Source organism: Psammomys obesus, unplaced genomic scaffold (assembly GCF_907164565.1).
Source record: "Psammomys obesus unplaced genomic scaffold, mPsaObe1.curated_primary_1811, whole genome shotgun sequence".
NCBI classification, from domain to species: Eukaryota; Metazoa; Chordata; class Mammalia; order Rodentia; family Muridae; genus Psammomys; species Psammomys obesus.
In genome coordinates this window covers 4338409-4359058 of record NW_026596095.1, presented here as the reverse complement: position 1 = coordinate 4359058, position 20650 = coordinate 4338409, and the positions used below count along the sequence as shown (strand labels likewise).

The 20650-nt window shown below is 41.3% G+C and overlaps 1 protein-coding gene across 2 annotated transcripts in view; it reads left to right on the top strand.

Moving 5' to 3' along the window:
* The window catches only part of Cdc14a (cell division cycle 14A), a 115050-nt gene that overhangs the window by 83548 nt on the left and 10852 nt on the right, over positions 1-20650 (top strand). Inside the window, exon 8 of one of the 2 annotated variants that reach the window (XM_055628190.1) lies at positions 10066-12140. The exons of the other annotated variant lie outside the window; for it this stretch is intronic. Coding sequence (XP_055484165.1) covers positions 10066-10095 — 30 coding nt within the window. The 3' untranslated portion in view covers positions 10096-12140. Of the gene's footprint in view, positions 1-10065; positions 12141-20650 lie in introns of those variants that run through there. 2 annotated transcript variants of the gene reach the window in all.

Here is a 20650-nt window from a genome sequence, read left to right as displayed (position 1 = left end):
TTTTTTTCACCCTTCCTCTTAGTTTTGACCTTGCTTTGGATTTGATGTATTTCCCCCCCCCCCCCCCCCCCCCCGCCATGGAGCGATACTGGGGCCCTAGTCATAGTAAGAACGTGAACTCAGTGCCAGCATTAAAGCAGAGCCTTGGCATCCACTTAACACTGTTTTTCCCCTCCCAAGGGACCTGGGTGTTTTTCTTGGGAGAGGATCCCATTGTCTCAAAGCCAGCAAGGTGCAGAGGATGTCTGTAGACTGGCGTGCAGCTATTTATGTAGGGTTTACAGATGTACCTAGTTGTAATTTAAGTCTCCAGTGTTAAACAATGGTTTGCATTGACTTTCTGTACAAAGCCTGCCGGCTGTTTTTGTCTCGCCGTTTGAAAGCACCTTTCAAATACAAAATTTTCAGTATACCAAAGAAAAAAAAGATGGCACCAAGGTCTCTTAATTGCCTTACTCATTTCTTCACCCCCCCTCCCCATTCTAGTATGGAGGACTGTTGTAGATAAAACCTGTCACACACTGAGCAAGTGCTCTGTCACTGACTTAGTTGTATCTTCAGCCCCTTTCACTTTATATTTTTGAGAGCAGGGCTCACTAAGTCGCTTGGGCTGGCCTGTGCTTGCTGTAGCCCAGGCAGTCCTTTCTTGGACTCGGGAGTCTCTAGAATAGCTGGGATTGTAGGTAGGAGCCACCAGACTTGGCTGTATTTTTTTTTTCCTCACATAATAATAACAATACTGTTAGGTCAATAGAAGTGAATATGGTTTTAATGTTGCATTTCTTTTTATTTTATTCATATTTTAGGAGAGTAAGTACTTTTTATATGTATGTAAAGCTCACCCGATTGAAAATGTTGTATGTAACGTATATTTCCTCACTGCAGGGCTCAGTGATGTTTTCCTGAAGCAAAGTGAGACAGAGACACACATAGTTTTCTACCAGACCGATACTTCCACACAGGCAGCTCCTGGCTCAGTTCATCTTCAGCCTTCATCCCTAGTCCTTCTATCATTGTGTTCCCATTGACACCCCACCCCCAACCCACTTTCCAGTTTAAGACTATTTCAAAGGCTTTTAGGATTGATTGTATTGTAAAAAGATGTTTTTTTTTCTTTTGCCTGAAACTTCATTAGATTTTATTAAGTTTCTGTAACACAGCTAGACAAAGATTCATGACAGGCACTGCTGTTTGGTCTTCGTGTGTTCTGATGGCTTTTTCTGCTGTGGGAAGTTCTCAGCTATTAATATTTTAGATACTTTTTTTCTGCCTTCCCTTTTTCTTACCTAGCATCTCTGACTCTGTAGTTATTGTAGCCATCCGTTTGTCTGAGCTTTGACCTGCTGGTTTGGGTGGCACGGTTTCTTGTTCTCTCTCTGGCATGTTTCTTGAGGGTCTCAGATGCTTATCCTCTCGGAAGCTGCACATTTTGGCTTCGGAGACTTTGTCTTAGACACAGCCTTGTCTGTTCTCTCAGTGTATGTTGTAGCATGGTAGGTGGCTGGTTCACTCTGAATGTAAGATTGTGTGTGTGTCTGTGTGCATGCATCTGTGTGTGTGAATGTGCGCGCATGTATGCGTATGTGTATGTCTGTGTGCGTGTGTCTCTCTGTGTGGGAGTGTGTGTCTGTGTGCTTAGACCAGAGGTCGATGCTTGGTCGCTTCATCATTCTCCACCTTATCTTCTGAGGCAGGACTTCTCTCTGATTGACAGAGCTGACTGGTCTGTAAACTCCAAGGGTCTTCCTGTCTCTGTCTCTCTAGTGCTTGTGTTATGTGTATGTGCCACTGTGCTCAAACTCAGCGTGGGTGCTGGGGATCTGATTTCAGATCCTGATGTTTGTGACAGACACACTGCTCATTGAGCCATCTCCCAGCACCACATGGGTGGTTTTTACATACCTGCTTTGCTTCTCTTTCACATTTTTCTTTTTCTTTTTGAAGTTTCATTTCATTTTTTAATTTACATAAGAATTATGCCTGTTTATGGCATCCAATGAGATGTTTTGATAAGTAGTGGTCGAATCAGGGTGGCTATCATATCTGTTGCCTTGACTAATTCACCCTTTCTTGTGGGTTCTGGTGATTTGGGGGTGGGATGGGATTTTTCGGTTTAGAAACAGGTCTGAATGACCCAGGCTCCTGTCTTGGTGAGCTGGGTCCAGGCTTGCTTCTCAGGCATAGACATGGCTATGAATAAGCCCTGGTCTGTGGACCATGACCGTGGTTTCTCCAGCCCCTTTTCACAGCTGAAGAAGCCCAAGGCAACCTTGGCTTTACACTTGGGGATTTTAGCCTCTGTGTCCTTGAGAAACAGAAAAGCTGGCCCCCTCTGCTTGTCTCCAGCTCTGTAGTCAGTGGTCTACCACTGAGGCTTGGTTTATTTCCAGGTCACAAGGGTGTTGATCTTGCTTTGAGTCCTGCAGTGGTTTTGATTTCCTCCCTACACTTTACAAATATTTAATACTTGTCTGTGGAGGAGGTCGTGTGGAGCATAGCTTGCTGGTTCAACTTGACACCTCCCATCTTAGGGCCTTTTGGAATTTGTCCAGTCACCTTTGAAAGTTCATTGCCCTCTGCTTGTGTGCATTCGTCTCCTGATCCTGTCAGGCAGTTCCTCACATCCTTGAACACCTCATGCTCCGCCCCTCTGACATTTCTTACACATGCTGTATTCACAGCCTACTCCACCTTCCTCCTTCCCTCTGTCTCTCAAACTCTCTGTGCAGCCTTTCTTGGCCACACTTGATGACAGCAATAGCAGCCTTTTCAGAAGTCATCCTGTGTTGCCCTTTTGGCCTAGATCATTCTTCTCCTATATAGTCACCTATGTCATGGATATGTGAGGGATCCTCGGATCCCTCCAGAACTGATTGATAAATTGAGGTAAGGTAGACATTTCAGGTAGAAAACATGACATCTAACCTTTGGGTGTTGCATGATTTTGGATATGTTTATTTATTACTACATATTCTCATATTTTTAAATATTGATGTCATTTCTTTCAAAAGTTTGAAATTCTCCCACTCCCCAGTCGCTGACTCTCTTCCTGTGTATAACAGCTATGTTTACGGAAGCCCCTCTCATATACAGAAAGCATTCACACAACATGTGCATTCTTGCACAGATAGCACATTACTTATGAAATCTTATAAGTCCGCCACTAGGTCTCATCAGTCCTCTCCACAAAGTGCCTACTTTTCAGAATGTCCTTCCGTTCTTACCTCTGCCGTGAGGACTGGTCTTTGTGAACACTTAAATCCCCCACCTCTCCCCGTACTTTTTCCCTGTTGCAAGTGTCTCTTGCCTTTGATTTCACATTTCTGGTTGTCTGTATTAGTTTCTGAGGCAGAGTTGCTGAAGTCGTATTCATTTGGCGTTGTTCAGGGGTTCTTCTCTGTCTCTTGGCTCTGCTCTTGATTTCTTGGCTTGCCGTTCAAGGCTCTTCCTATCATCCCTAGGCCTTGTCATTCGCCTCCTTTTCAGCAGCTGGACTTGGCATCTTGGCATTCTGTATCCAGGTCCCGCTTGAGCCTGGAACCGAGAACCTGGCATTCACCCTGTGTTCTTCCCCTTTCTCTGCTTGGTTTTATATTGCCTGGCCTGCTGAAGCAAGTTCTCTTGGTAGCACATCTGTGACCGATCCAGGTAGAAAGCCTTTTGCATCTCAGCTTGCAGCTGTTCATGGACCTGTTCCTCACAGCCACGAGTCTAAGGTTTTTCTCTCATCCGCTGGCTTTTAAGCTGCTTAGTGCATCTTCCTTTCCCGAAGCTCCGCAGAATAAGAAGTGCCTAAGAACCAGTACTGAACTGGAAGTTGGATACTATCTTTGTGCTCATGTTAAGCAAATGAGCCCGGGAGCCCATATGCCCTTGTTAACCGTGGCAGTGTGTGGCGCACTGGTGAAAAGAAAACCAAGTTTTCAGTTTTAATGCTAGTGGACAGTCATCTGGAAGTTGTCTATTGTTTGAAGGAACGGGGCTTTACTGAAATAGAAAATAAGTTTAAAGCGAGCTTGCATCAATATGATTTTGGTGTTCAGATGAACTGAAAACACCCAAGTAATGGTTGACTGAGTCAAGCAGGGTGTCAACAATCTGTCATCTAACAATTGAACTCTTTGTGATTGCTGAAAAGCCTATATTAAATTCCCCCAGAAAAAAAAGAGTCTATTAAAAGCCATGTAGGAAGGTAAAAGAATATTTTATGTCATGTTTTAATTAACCAGAATTGTCTTGTTACATCCGGGAGCCCTTGGAATGTATAGAGGACACAAGGAAAATGTCTACGCCCTTTCAAAGCCGGTTTTTATCACAGCCTTTTTGTGTTTAGGCTTTTTGTGTTGACCATAAAGCAAGCTCCAGTGGGGTTTCATCCACCACCCCTGAAAAGTTTGCATTATGACACTAGAAGGGAACTCTTTAAAGTGTCAAGGAACCTCATTTGTGGAAATATGTACCAGTGTGCACATTCTGTGTGTTAATTCTGTGTGCCTTAAGCAGTTAAAAAAAAAAAAGCCTCAAGCTATTATAAAGACATGAAAAGGATATAACGGAGAAATGGAAAGGGAGTTGTGGATTCAGTTTCCCCCAGTGTTCAATACTTTGGATGCAAGAGGATAAGTAAAGCCTTATATTATCAAATACATTTTGTAATTACCTAACATGTTAAAATAAACTATTATTTTCTTTGGTGCATTTTGCCTCTATAGTTAGAATTCACACTGAGCATAAAAGCAGACCATGTGTTTTTTTTTCTTGAGAGACTTGGGGAAATAAAGAAATTTAATAGGAATTCAGTGAGGAAAATTCATGCAGACAGTACATGAATGCAATTTGTTCCACAGTACAGTTTGGTGCAGTTCAGTTCAGTGAGAAGCAGAGGGAAGCCAGTGTGAATTTGTCATCCTGGAGAGGAGTTTTGAGCCAGAACAGCTTAGCTGAAGTAACCAGCCAGAGTTCAGAAAGAACTAGAAAGAGTGAGCTTTCTATTACTATTATTCAGCAGTAAGTCTCAGAAGCTGAAAACATTCTTGGCCTAGTTTAGCAGAGGGAGGAAGGCTGGAAGCTGAAGCCTGCAAGGTCTTTGCTTGTGGAAGATTAGATTGTACAGAGACTAGAAGCTTCTGGACCTAGACCTAAGGATAGTTAGAAATGCTCGGTGTCCAGCCCAAGCCATGTATTTGTGAAGCTCAGGTGCGCCTCTCACCTTATCCCCACTTCTGAGGAAATACAGGGTCTGTCTCTGGCATGAACTCAGTGGCTGGCTCTTTGATCACCTCCCTCTGAGGGGGAACAGTCTTACCAGGGCACAGAGGAAGACAATGCAACCAGTCCTGATGAGACCTGATAGGCTAGGGTTAGATGGAAGGAGTGGAGGACCTCCCCTACCAGTGGACTGGGGTTGGAGCATGGGAGGAGAAGAGGGAAGAAGGGGAAGGGAGGAGGAAGAGGGTTACAGCTGGGATACAAAGTGAATAAACTGTAATTAATAGAAAAATAAACTAAAAAAAAATTGGTGTGGCAAAAGACTGCACAGTTGCAAAAAGGACTCTGACTTCACAGGGCACTAACCCAAGAGCCTTCATAGAAATTATTTGAACAGAAGATGCCTCTTTATCCAGCTGCTGTCAAGATAATAAATCTCTGTCATCTTTTCCTATTTGTTGTTTTTGACAGGCAGCTCATGGTTGTATTTACCAACTTTCTAAGTGTACATGTATTTGTAATTATGAAACACTTTTTCACCACAATTAAGTAGCTGGGCTGTTTAAGAAAGAAACACCCCCAGAAGTGCTAAAATGTTATAGCTAAGACATACATCTGCCAAAACAGATTAGCAGTGAGTTTCCAGAACAGAACAAGTAGTCTTGATCTCCTTACCTAACAATTTGTCTTATGTCAAACCTCCCTGCTTTCAGGGAATGATGCTCCTTGATGAAAGTTTATATTTTGACATTAAACATTTTGAGGCTGAAAACGCTGGGCAATCAGTTTCAACCTGCTTCCCAGGTTGAATGTTGCTGCATTTTTTTTATGGTATCCATACTATAATAATGCCATATATTTCTAATAGACTTGATCTAGTCTGAGAGCCTAGTGGAATTTACTGACCAAATGAACTCGAGATTAAATATCTTGGTTATGTAAACACTTGTGAACATAAAATAATTTTTACACCTCAAGTCTCATAACCATCTCCATTATCTTTGTCTTGATCTTTATTTTAGTGACATTGGCATTAACACATGGCAACATCAAAAAACAAAACAAAACAAAAATCGAAAACAAAACACTGTCCAAGCAGAATTAAAACATTATTTAACCAGAATACTCAAAGTACAGATTTTTGTAGTTGTTGTTTTTAAGATAGTCTCTCTGTGTAGTCCTGCCTATTCTGGAATTCACTGTGTAGACTAGGATGACCTCTAATATGTAGAGATCCTTCTTCCTCTGCCTGCCTAATGCTGAGATTAAAGGCATGTGCCACGGTGTCCAACCATGTAGTTGTTCTTACAATGAATTGTTTTTAAATTCGGTTCTCATGAAAAATAATTTTAAAGTGCACTAACTCCTCTAATGTAGTACATATAGTATCTGTTTTGTAATTTATATATCTTTGTTCTCGTCAGGAGCCTGTTAGGTGGAATACATAATGATTACAGGACGATGATTGATATTCTCTTGAGGAACTAGACAGATGGCCCGTGTTTATGCTTTGGAGACAGCCTCTCAGGCTTCAGACTCCATCATTTCCTAATTGAGTAATCTGGGGAAAATAGCTTCACTGCTATGTACTACAGTTTCCTCATCTGTGAAATGGGAGGGATGAGGATTTAATGAGTAAATACGTAAAAGATATCTGAACTGTGCCTGGCGTATAGAAAAATACTCAGTAAATATCTCAGAATAGATGAACTGCCGTATCTATTAAGAACCCCAAGTAGTTTCATGTTCATATGGTTTAATAAAGTCAATGGTAACAATGATACTGGTTTTCAAATACAAAGTACATTCTTATTATAAAATCTACAAATTTAGTAACTCATTACTAAATTATCTCTGCTACAACATTAGTACAGGTTGTGTAACTCTTACCTAAAATAATTTTGAGTTTTATTTACATATAAATAAAATGAAGTCTATTGGGGGTGGGGTCTGGATAGAACAAAATTATGTTTCCTGTACAGTTTATGGACATAGCTTGAATGTAACATTATGTATTTTTGTGGTTGCTTGTTTGTTTTGTGCTTCTGTGTTGACTGTACCTGTCATATGAGGTCAATGTGGGAATTTTTGCTTATGTCTGGTAAATTGTAGATTTTGAAGACTTCTGGAATTTGGGCTGCACTTGGAGACAGTTGGAAGACATTCTGTATAGTTAGTAGTCCTGTTGGTGTCTGTGCAAGATGCCCGAAGTCATGCTTTCTTTGCTCTGGTGTGCATTTAGTTAAGCTAGCAGCTAAGGAGGCTTAGATATCCATTGCCTATGCTGGGAGTACACACGCAGTGTACTGATGCTTTTAGGTCTCCGTGGCTGAGCCCAGGTGGCCCACCTGGACCTAACCTCATTATTCAGGCACACAGGGCTTTGGAATCTGTTCATTCTGTCATCCTACACTGTTTCTCCTGCAGATTTAAAGGCCTTGAGGGTGTTAGTTGTGATGTCTTGAAGTCAGCAGATCTCGTAGATTCTAGTGTTTCTCTTCCACTTCAGTCTTTTTCATTAAAGAGTTTTATTTTTATATTGTGAATAAAAGGAAGTTAATTCCTTACAAAATAATGGAGTTGCAGTAATTTGCTAACCAATTTTTACTGATCTTTTATTTTATTTTTTAACTTCCCTTGTACCCTATAAAGAAGCCATGAGGTATGATTTGTTCCAAGATTTTCATCCCGCACTGCCTAATTCATACTTGTTTGTCAAATGAGTTGAATTTGCAGGACAAAAGGTCCTGCTTTGGGCAAATTTGTTTGCAGAGATCTTCAGAGCCATTTCAGCAATGCAAGAGAGCAAGCTGGGTGTGGAAAACACAGAGCAGGAGGGCTTGTGGTGAACTTTATTTGAAGCTGGACTGAATCCCAGGGTTTGTGGACTTTGCTATGGAAAAGCAAAAGCTTTGACCAGGAGACCAAATGTGAGTAACAGTAACCTGGAGGTCTTCTGAATTATCTCTGTTTTCCAGATCAGGGAGTGCAGGGAGTTAGGAGAGGAAAGCTATAAATAAACACACAAGATACACTGATGTCTGTGTAAGTACCCTTGAAGAGAGTTTTAGTCAGCTGACTGCTGTTTGCCTTGTGCTGCACTGAGGGGGAAATGGTGATGCCCTGAGACTCATAAGAGGTGCTTGCAAACCCATCTTTGTTGTTGTAAATTTATAAGCTGTTTAAGGAGCTTCTAATTTCTGCTAGTGAGAGCATTTGCAACTTTTCTAGTCAGAACAAAAGCACAAGATGAACATTCCAGAAGGCACAGCGTCTGTAACGCACAGGTGTGATGTCCTTGCTGACAGGGAAACACTTCATTTCCAGACTTCAGGAGAAGCTGGGGGAAAGCAGCTAGGGCACCAATCACTAATATAACAACTGAAAGCATGAGGGTTTGAAAGCATTTTCCACTCCACAGGACAGTGCCTCTGTGAGGTCACTGTTTATACGATGGTGCTTCATTCTTATCATCCCCTTCCTCTTTCAAAGCTTTGCTATAAACCACACCACAAATCAAGAAAGTTAGCTTGTGAAAACCCTTTCCGCTTTTCTAAGAGTTCTTGACAATGAACCTCATTTAGCCCAGAGAACCACTCCTCTTTCTCTTCCTCCTGTCCTTGCTTGGTGGCACACAAGTTAATTTTATACTGTGGACATTTCTATCTATCTCAGTAAATACCTCTACCTTTACTTCATGTGTTATGACAATGGGTTTTGCCTTTTGAAAAGAAATATTGGAACTGCCAAACTGGGCAGAAATACTTTAGTAAAGGAGTATTGACAAGTCAGACAATGGGACTTTGGACTGAACAGTTAGTTTTATGTTCTCATAAATTTGGAAAGTGGTGTGTGTGTTTGTGTGTGTGTGTGTGTGTGTGTGTGTATGTGTGTATCATTACCAAAATGAACCAGTTTTGAAATTAGTAAGTTCTCTTAATAAAATACATCCTGTTAACAAAATGCTACAAATCTGTCTGAAAAACGGTTGAGTGAGAAAAGAAAGCATCTTGTAGAACACCAAGTAGTCTTTGCTTATCTAGGTATTTGGTGAGAGGAGCTTTGGGAAGGATTGTTAATGCTGAGAATTGGTCTGTATCCCTCTGTGTAACCACTATGTGCTACTAAAAAGTTCCTTTGGTGAACTTCCTGCTGCTTTTCCTCTTTTCCTGGGCTGTGTCTGCTCTCCTGACATTCTGAGCATGCCCCTCATGCTCCTCCTATCTCATAGTGTCCATCTCCATGTGGAAGGATCTGTGCTGCTCATTCATGCTTACCTGGTGCTACGTTTTTATAAGATTCTTGTGCAGTCCATGTCTTTGGGTCCTCAGATCAGATCAGCTAGTTATAGTTTGTGTTCCCTTAGTGGAAAGGACTTATAAGGTATTGATTAAACTCAAGCATTCTTAAGGACTGTATTTAAGTGGCTGCTGACTCTGAGAAGGCATCAGCATGTCACTTATGTGTATTAAGTAAAAAAAAAAAAAAATCCAACAGCTCTCAATTAGTTATAACTATCATTTAATGTTTTGAGTAATAGTCAATTATAACAGTAAAGCTCAGGAATCAAATCAGTACTACATTTTTACTTTCAGTTATTACCTGATTGGAATCATGTTTAAACATTATTAAATTTTTTTGAAATATAAAATTTTCTAACAGTCATTTTACCTAACCAAATGCCTTCCTTTCTCAGTAGAAGTGTTCTTTCCCCTATCATTTGCTTTCTTAGTTTATTTCATGTGTCTTTTATATAATAGACCTGAGCCGGCGTGTGTTGAAGGAGGAGGCTGTATGACATTTAGCAGCTTTGCGTGTGATAGAATTTAACCTCGGCTTATGTCTCTCCCTACACAGTCCCTTCAGTCTGAGTATGTCCATTACTAAGGCCCTGCCACTCCCGTGAAGGCGACTCCATTCTTAGACATCTGGACATACACTGTGCAATGTGGAGGAAGCTGCCTGTCTGGAGGATGTCTTAATTAGAGAGAGTGCTAACGTAGCACCATCGAGAGACTTGAGCACTGGCTAATGACTACTATAAATGCACTGTAACGATGTTTATGGAGATGTCCATACTTGTAAAGACAGTTCTAGTGTTAAATTTGGTATTTGAAAAGGTTATTTTTAATGTATTTCAGTAATGCATTTGTTACTGCGTTTCCATGTACAGTGTTACATTATATATGTATCGTGAACTTTATAAAAGACTATTTTGATAATTTTATAAATATATAAAATTATGTAAAAGCTAGACTATATTTTGGTTTAGATTTTCCTGCTGTTTGCTACCAAAAGATTTGTATTTTAAATTTGTTTAGCTTTAGTATGGCTTTGTCTACAGTGAGTAAATAATTCTTCTTTATGTAGTGACAGTGAAGGGAGCACATTTCTAGGAAGTGATTTTGATGTTCCACTATGAATTCAGTAGATCAGGGCATTCTCTGCTGAAGTCGGTCTGAATAAGAGTCTATCCAAATTTATCTCTATCAAGAGTGGGGTTGTTTGATAGGGTTTTATTTAGGAAAACACTTTTTCCCTTCAGTTTCGTTCTTGAGTCTTTTAAGTAGGAGGCTTAAAAACAAAACAAAAAGACCCTAGCATTTCTTTAAGATCAGAATTCACTGGGCGTTTCTTCTAAAAGCATGATTTTTTTTCTCTCTATGAAATGACAGAACATTCCAAATGCTTTTATTTCTCTTCTCCTCTCATGAGTGCTTTAAAAAAATGCCTTACGTGTTTTATTTTGCTTATACCTTTTTGTAAATATGCAAAGGAAGGATACAGATTTTGAGACCCATGTCTACAGTTCAAAAGAACGCACTCAGTAAATGTACAGCTGGTAGAGATCAAAAAGCACTTCAAAAGAGTTAATAACTCAGAACATTTTGTTCTTGGTACGAGGTGGTCACTCTGCGCTGTAAGCAAGCATGGTCCGATGTCGGTTTTAAAGCGATGAAGGAATAAACCGGAAAAACGCTGCTCAGTAGATAGATCTGTACACTAAAGGAGACATTTTGGTGGAAGCACATCCTCCTGAATGTGCGCCTGGGTCTGTCTGGAACCGGATGAGAAACCGGAAGGACCCCTGGGGGAATGCTCAGCCCTTCCATGTAAGTTTCCGGAAGCCTGTTGGCTTCTTGTCTTTTTGAGATAGAGATTCTTAGACACTGATTCTCTTCCAGGCTGCTTGAGAACGGGCAGGGACTGGTTAGATGGATTCAGACAAGGTGCTTCATTCAACTGTTGAGTTATTTATAATGTATTTATCAGGAGGGGACATACTCAGACTGTTCTACATGCTTCAGCAAGACACCCTGCTCCTGTTTTATGCTTTTCAAATGATATTGGAATGAATGTTTGACTCAGGTTTGTTAACACAGTTTCCCAGAACTGCAGTACCAAAATATGGCACTCACCTGATGGAAAGCTGAATTATATGTTGTAAGAATTAAAAGCATAAAGAACACTTAAATTGTGTATCTTTTCCAAAGTTGAAGAAGTGAAGTATTTTATTATGAGTTATTATTTTAAAATGTTGGTTCATAGTATAGGGAGAGAATACTGTTTCTTTCAGATTATCGTAAAGGAGTGATAGAGGTGACATTTGAGATGTGGCGAAGAGAACCGTATTATCATTTTTAGTTGTTCTATGAACACTAACGAGTGCAGCTACTAAAGTGATTGTAAAGTTGACTACTGTAAAGTTTCCATGATTACATGTGTATATACGTCATATGTGTCTACATGTGTATGTCTTAAGCTTATTTATACACATGTGCATACATAAGGCACACCAAGAAGGGGATGTATATATTATAGAGACTATATAGCAGAGAGATTCTCCACTTATAATAAAAATTGTTTGCCATGTATTTTGTTATGAATAGTTTATCTTCCAGAAGATATTTTGTTCTATTTTGAAGTGTAGAAAAATACACTGCTAATAAATAAAAGTTTTATGCAATTTACTCCTGGACATTCATCATTTGGATTTTGAGCTGTTGGTGTACTGAAGGTCTCTGTAATTTTATTCTTAACTCCGCTTGGTTGGCTCCCTTTGGCTTCCTCGGCTCAGAATTCTCGATTTTCAGTTCATCTCGTATTGATCTCCTTTTGCTATTCCTTTCTCAGAGCAAGGCCACATGCTCAGAGCAAGTTTGTACTACAAATTTCACAAACATCAGAGAATGTTAGATTCCTCTTCTCTCTCTTTATCTGATTATCTCTCTCTTTACTCTGATTTTCCTTCCTGTTAATAAAATACCACTAAGACCCAACGCTACGGATCCTGCTATGTCATTTGCAGCTATTGATGATGCTTGCGCAGCATGCTGGGTGTCCATCAGTTCCTTTTGATGAAGAATGACCTTTTTTTTTTTCCTAAAGGAAAAATTACAGAACTAAATTGAGCTATTAGGATAATGCTGTCATGCCCCTGTCCAGAAAGCACAGGAAACTGTTTCCCTGTGAATGGGAAGGGGTTTTTCTCCCTCTTCCTAGTGCTGGAGATCGAATCCCAGATTTTATTCTAGGCAAACTCTTTACCCTGTGGTACAACCCCGGCTTATTCCTAGAGTTGGAAATTTACAGTTAGCTCATTCTCACTCAGGGAACGAAAACAGCTAGGGTCAAAGGTTATCAGGGCATGGCCTCTTAGAGAGGACTTATTTTTATTTTTTTAAATGAATCCATGGACCTGTTTCAAAGCACAGAAGAATTCTTTTGTACAGATTGAATTGCTGTGGAAAAGGAAGTTAAAATGAATGGAATTAGCCAACCTCAACAAACTCTTCACCAACTGGTCATTACATTTATACATATTGTTATCCTTAGATAGAAACAAATTATCGGTCTTAAAACACATCTGGAAAGACTTACGGCTATTTATGTTTTACATCCATTACTCAAATACAGCAGAAATGTGAACTGACTAGCATCAGATACATAGCATTTTAAAAACTGCCCTTATGTGTGTGCTTTCCGCGGTCACATGTGCAGCTATCTATCTGTGAAATGTCTCTGAGTCAGTTGGTGTTTCAGTCCAACAGTACTCTCTGGTGGTTCATGCCTTGACAGAAGCCAGTTGGCAGCGTTAAGGGCACTGTGAGGGCCTTGTAATCCTCTGCCCACTGCATAGTAAAGCAAGAATTCTGTCACTGAGTGTCTTCTCGGAAGATTAAATAGTAATCACAATTACAGAGTGAATGATTTCATAAGATTTAACTACTTCATTTGCAAAGGGATTGAATATGTGGGGGACAACCACAACGTACAAAGCTAACTGGAAAACAATGTATTAAGTTATTTCGAACCAAATTGAAATGTTAATATATTCCCACCTGGTTCTTCCTCTATGGGTTGAATTATAATCAGATCAAGAAGGAGGAAAAAAAATAGCTTTTCTAGAGAATTTTAAACTTTTTTCCTTGGGTAAATAGAAAGTAGGATGACGTTTAATGCGACATCTATATCTTTTCGGGGGGGGGGGCAATTGGTTTTAAATGGAAAATTTCACCCCATCCTTGTTTTAATTTACATATCACTAATATCAAGATGAGTGACATCACCATTTGCTTTTTCTCTTTGGGTTTTAAGCAAGTTGACCAAAACATGTTTGAGCAAGGGAGGATGGGGATTCAGGCTTATTAGGAACTGTAGAAATGGCTACAAACAGCATAACTAAGCAAAGCCCAGGAATGACTGCAGCCTAAGCATTTCTCCTGAAACCTCAGAACGAGGGAACATGGAGATCATTCACCAAGTATGTCTTCATTATATTATGACTCCTCTAAAAGGACCTGAGGTGGGACTTCAGAAAACAGCAGATGAACTACAGGGGAGAAAATTGGGGCTGGACATCAATCTCCGAAGCAGCTGTTACTAGTACTTAATGGTGAGATATGACAAGATACCTGTCATCCCATTCTAGTCTGGACAATTTGAAAACACACCTTTAGTCTGCTCCACAACTCCTACTGAGATTTATTATGCTTAAAAATTTAAGATCTTTTTCCCTCAAGTTAGATTGTCAATTTTAACATTCAGATCCCCCAAATAATTATTGAATGCAAAATTGAAAAAAAAATCAAAATCAGAGACCATGATAGCATAATGACTACCTACCTAATCTATCTATGTATCTATCTATGTATTTATGTATGTACGTATGTATGTATGTATGTATGTATGTATCTATCTATCTTTCAGTGACATTATCAACTGTCATCTTTTCATCTGACTATCACCTACTTTGCCTCTACAAGATAAACTGTAACTTTAGTTAGGAAGATGCGATCCTGTTGAATTTTGCCAACTGAATTTTGAGGCAACTGTACCCTGGTACCATGTCTGTGTGGCCAGCTGGGTTAGACAGGCCTAGCTTCTCCTGACTTGAGGAAAGGTGTAATTCCTTTTCCTGTCCTTCCAGCATACCAGTCTTGGGTAACTGGTCTTGGGATTTTTATGGTACTTTTTGTCTAGCTAGTGGTACACTTCACCTTTAGACCCTGTGCCTTTCATGGCTGGGACAGAGTCAAACAGTAATGCTGAAGAAACAGACATGCCTCATTAGAAGACTCATTGGTGGTAAAATCATGGGCCTCCGGGCCTTTGTGTCACCAAGAACCTCTACTTGGCAGGCAGAGGGAGTCTGTTTCTATGATACTGAACCAAAGGCCAGACAAGGGACAGTCTTGTGTCATGACAAGAACTGGGACTGCTGAATACACAAGCCTTGAAAATGGAGTAAGATGACAAATGGAGGCTTTTGGATAGCTTGATTTATTTTACAGGCAAGTCTTCTGGGAAAATTATCCTTAATTAAGGATTTCAGTGTAAGTGACAGGTTGTTAGGATCGTTAATTTTTAAGATGAAAACAAAAGAGGAAAAGTTCACCCACCTGGTCTATAGGGAAGGAAAAATAAAATCAACTGTTAAGTCAACTTTCCCCTTAGACCAGGGAAAGTCCTGTGTATTGGGGATCCCCAAGACCCCTCCCAGTTTCTGTGGCTCAGGAGAGCCAAGAAAGAACATAATGTAAATGGAGAAAAAGAAAAGACTTCAGGCCGAAGTCTCAGGCCTCAGGTACTGTCTCCAAAGAGTCTTTTCCTAGTGGAGAGGAAAACACAGCCTCCAGCCACGAGTGGTGAAAATGGTGCTGCTCGCTAGGAAACCCATCAGAGACCAGGGAGCCAAGGGTGTCTGTCATTGGGCTGTTGTTCGTTCGCCCTGCCTGCCAGCAGCTAGGATTCTAGGCAACAAAAGGAGAGTGGGGACTTGAATAGGCCAAACTGGTTGCATAGTCCAGGCACAGAAAATGACTATTACCATTGCAAGGAGTTTTATTTTTATACTTTAATTAAAATGAAATTCTATCAGCCTTTCTGCCTCTCTTTTCTCCTTCCAGCCCTGCCCTGCTACCTTCCCTGGAGCCCCTTCAGGTATGGCCTCTCTCGAGTTGATAGCCTTTTTGCCTTGAATATTATTGGTACATATGTGTATGTATGCATATACATGCACATATATACACACACACATATATATATATATGTATACAATTGGCTGAGTCTGTTTTTGTTGGTGGGTTGTGTATCTGGTCTCAAGGCTGTTCATGCTACACTGGACAACCAATGAAAGAGCTCATTCTTGAGAGAGGCTAAGTCTCTTCCCAGCGGTCATTAGTTTGTAGTTCTATGTCTAAGGGTGGGACCCTGAAAAAATTCCCCCCTTCCACATTAACATGTCTGCCATTGCCATCGCCTTGCTTATGGAGCCATTTCTAGGAATGACCTTCATAACAGACTTCCTTGTATTCTGGCTCTTAAAACCTTCCTGTCCCCACTTCAGAGGTGTTCCCTGAGCTACTGATATAGAAGCTAAGATGGAAGTCTTATATAGCTTACCTTTGGAGTTCTCAGGCAGAACTTGTTAGTTGGCCTTTGTTAGGGAAGGCATTTGAATGCACATCCTGTACCATAGCCAATCACATCTGTTGGAACTAAAGCTTATTTAAATGGATGTGTAGTTCCATGGGAAGTTGACTCTAGTCTGTGTCCTAGATTTCTGTGGGGGAAATGAAGAGGCGACCCAGTCTCAGTTGACTAGAGTTCTTCGTGTGTTAGAGCAGTGGCTCTCAGCCTTCCTAGTGCTGTGACCCTTTAATACAGTTCCTCATTTTGTGGTGACTCCCAACCATAAAAGTGTTGTTGTTGCTGCTGTATTTTTGTAACATCTTGCTACAGTTAGAAATGGTTTTCAGATGGTCTTAGGCAACCCCTGTGAAAGGGACATAGAAACCTCAAAGAAGTCAAGTCCCACAGGTTGAGAACCAGTGCATTGGAGCTTGAGATTTTAGATGCATAAATCAGATGCGGTAATGGTCTGACTTCCCATTGTTTATAAAATCCCAACAAACTAGTTCCCTGTCTCCATATCTCACTCATTGCAGCCCACGGCAATGTAGGGAAAACTCTCCCAAATCTTTGTTCAGAACTGTCACTGGAGCACTTATCCAGTGAGTGCAAATAGAGAAAGGGCACGTGTGTGGACTAGTCCAGAGTTTGCTCACAGCATCTCTTTCACTTACCTGTTAATAAATAAGCAAAATAAAAGGTATTAATATAATTTTAAAACACTACAATTTAAAAATATTAAAGGCAACACTAACGATTGCAAAGGGAGGCAACATAGCACATTTAAAAAGGATATACTTAAAAATCAAAATATAGATTAAAAGAATGTGTAGCTTAGTTACAGAACGATGGCGCTGACTATACTGTCTGGCTCACAGAGTTTAGATTGTTAAAAGTACTCCCGTGCTTCACAGCTTTCCCCAGGTTGGCCATCCAAAATGGATAGTCAAGAGCTGGCGGAATGTCTCACTCGTAGGCAGGTTTATTACATGAGGACTGTTCTGCTTAGGGCTCTGACTCACAAGCCCAGTCGGGGGTAGATCACCACGAGAGCAGGCTGAGCGCAAGGCCTGTGGGCATCTATAGCTTTTCTGCATAAGTATCCCAATGGCTTGCTGTATTAAAGCTTTTAAAAATGTGTATCAGCCACGGTCAGTGTTGCTGCTGGAGGGCACATTGATGCCTGTGATCCGTGCTGCTGCCATGATGCCTGTGATCCGTACTGCCGCCATGATGCCTGTGATCCGTGCTGCCGCCAGCAACCATGTTGATATCTGCGATCCGAGCTTTGTCGTAGGAAACCCTGTGGAAGTCCATGATTGCCGGCTGCTATGAGCAAGGAAGCTTCTTTTGCAGTGGTATCCATGACTGCAGACTCATACCTGAGAGTGAGAGACATTGAAGGCGTCTGCGACAACCTTTCTCCACCCTCCACCCCATAGAAACAGTCCAGACAGGAAGCTATTGAAGAGAGTCTTTAAAATCTGTGACCAAGAGACTCAAGTGTAACTCTTCACGGCTGATGATGGCTTCTGGCTGTGGCTGTGTGGGGATGGGGGTAGGGGTGGGCCTGGTGAAGGACTCAGTTTTTTTTTTTTTAATTTAAATTAAAATTTTTTCTTTATAATTTATTCATTATATATCCCAATTGAAGCCCCCTCCCTCAACTCCACCCAGTCCCACCTTCAATCCCTGTTCCCCTTATCCCCTTCCCCTAGGGAAAGGGGGATTTCTCCACTATTGCCATCTGCCCATAGCTTGTTAGGTCTCATCAGGACTGCCTGGATCCTCTTCCTCCGTGACCTGACAAGGTTGCATCATCAAGGACAAGTGATCTGAGCAGGGAACTGAGTTCATGATAGAGGCAGTCCCTGCTCCCCTCACTCAGAGATCCACATGGAGAGTGAGCTGCCAATAGGCTACATCTGAGAGGGGGTCTAGGTCCTCTCCATGCATGGTCGTCCATTGATGCTTCAGTCTCTGCAGGACACTCTGGGCTCAGATTTTTTTAGTTTTGTTGGTCTCCTTGTGGGGCTCCTGTCCCCTCCATGTCCCACTTATCCCCACCTGTCTTCCTTTATAAGCCTCCCTGCACTCTGCCCAAAGTTTGGCCCTGAGTCTCAGCATCTGCTTTGAAACCAAGATCTGGTTCTTTGAGAAAATCAACAAGATAGACAAACCCTTAGCCAAACTAACTAAAACGCAGAGAGACACTATCCAATCAACAAAATCAGAAATGGAAAGGGGGACATAACAACAGACACTGAGGAAATCCAAGCAATCACTAGGTCTTACTTCAAAAGCCTGTATGCTACAAAACTTGAAAATCTAAATGAAATGGACAATTTTCTTGATTGATTCCACTTACCAAAGCTTAATCAAGACCAGGTAAATAAATTAAACAGTCCTATATCCCCTAAGGAAATAGAAGCAGTCATCAAAAGTCTCCCTTAAAAAAAAAAAAAAAAAGAAAGAAAGAAAGCCCAGGACCAGATGGTTTCAGCACAGAATTCTACCAGACCTTCAAAGAAGTGTTAATACTAATACTCTTCAAATTATTTCACAAAATAGAAACAGAAGGAGCATTACCAAACTCATTCTATGAAGCTACAGTCACCCTGATACCTAAATCTTACAAGGACTCAGTTTTCTTTAGGGGCTGGCCACTGGGAGTTTGACCATGCTCCAATGAGTATATGGACAACATAAAATAGACTTTTTTTGAGGGGGGGAGCCTAGGGGAAGGGCAGAATAGCAGAAGGATGGGAGGATGTGGACCTCAGAGAAATGGGAAGAGAGTGTGATGGGTGTTTTGTATAAAATTTCCAAATAATCAATAAAAATATTACATGGGGGATAACGTTTTTAAATGTTTAAAATTTATATTTTAATTTTATTTTATGTGTATAAGTGTTTTTTGCCTATTTGAATGTCTGTGTGCCACATGTGCACCTAGCACCAACAGAGGCCAGAAGAGAGCACCTGGAACTGGAGTTACAGGCGGTTGTAAGCCACTTGGTGTGGGTTCTGGGACTCGAACTCAGGTCCTCTGGAAGAGCAGTACATGCTCTAAACCTCTGTGCCATTCTCTTCTGCCCGCATCTCCCTTGCTCCCTCCAATTATTAGGCAACAAAAGCCTTGGTGAGCCCAACAACTCGTTAAGGGCCTGGCTTTCCCTCAGATGTGGCTAGAACCGCAAGGTCCACACTGGGGGTGCCACTCCATCTGCCCTTCAGTGGGAAACACGGCTCCTGAAGGAGGCCGTAATTGTCACTCAGGTTTCAGTCACGCGGAAAGAGACTGGGCTGAGAGTGGCTGGCACTCAGCCCTGAGCTTACGTACTGTCCCTGGAGTATGATAGTGGGGCTGGAGGGGCCAGAGGTGGGCTCACGGAACAGAGGGGTTTGCTTGAAACCAAATGAAAAAAAAATACTTTCAGGTCAACAGAGATTTTAATTTCCCCCAAACCATGGGGAGTTTTGTCAGGAAGAAGAAACAAGTGTCTTCAGGCAGCAGAGAGCAGGACAGATGCTCCTGCACAGCTGTGGACAACAGCACGCATGGCATAGAGGTAATAAAGGCATGGCGCAGAAGACTGTAGTATTCCACACCGCATCCGTGAAGTTCTGACTCTTTGGAGCAGCGTCCGCTCAGAGGTGTGACTGCGTGCCGTCCAGCACTTTGACTTCCCACAACCTGAGGGGTGTGGGCTGGATACGACAAAGTGAGGGGACATATTTGGGGTCTACATCTCAGCGGACTGAGCACAGGAAACTCTGGTCCGATTTGTGTTGTTTAAGAGGCATCCTGAGACATCGTGGGAGCTAGAAAGGTGACAATGACTGTCGCTTGTGAACTCCATGATACAGTCTGCTAATGTTTTCGGGGACAGCTGCTTCCCCATAAGTGTTATGTGGCAAAGAGCACCCCCCCACATGCCACACACACACACACACACACACACACACACACACACCACATACCACACACACACCACACACATACACCATGCACACATCACACACACATATGTCACATGCCACACACTATACATGCACATCCTACACACAAACCACATACACACCACACACACAACATAAAATATATACGCAAAACACACACACTCATCACACACGCAAACATTACACACGTACGACAACACATAACACACACACACACACACACACACACACACACACACACAGCTCTTTCAAACTAATCTGATCTCTTCAGCAGCCTGAAACATTTCATATTCCTTGAAAATACCATCTCCAACGCACTCCTATCTCTTTCAGACTGACAGGATTTCAAGCAGATTTTTAAAAAAGCGTATTAAACCTTTTACTGGAAAAAAGTCCACTTTTGGACAAAAACCAAACCAAAGCAATTTGGACTCGAGTTGGTTTTCCTGGAAAAGCTGAAGATGTAGAAAAGAAAAGAAATGCCTTGGCTTCTGTACAAATCCACACTCAGAACTAAGAAGCTCAGTTGAAGTGTTCTTTGCTTTAGCAGTTCTCGAATAGCTAT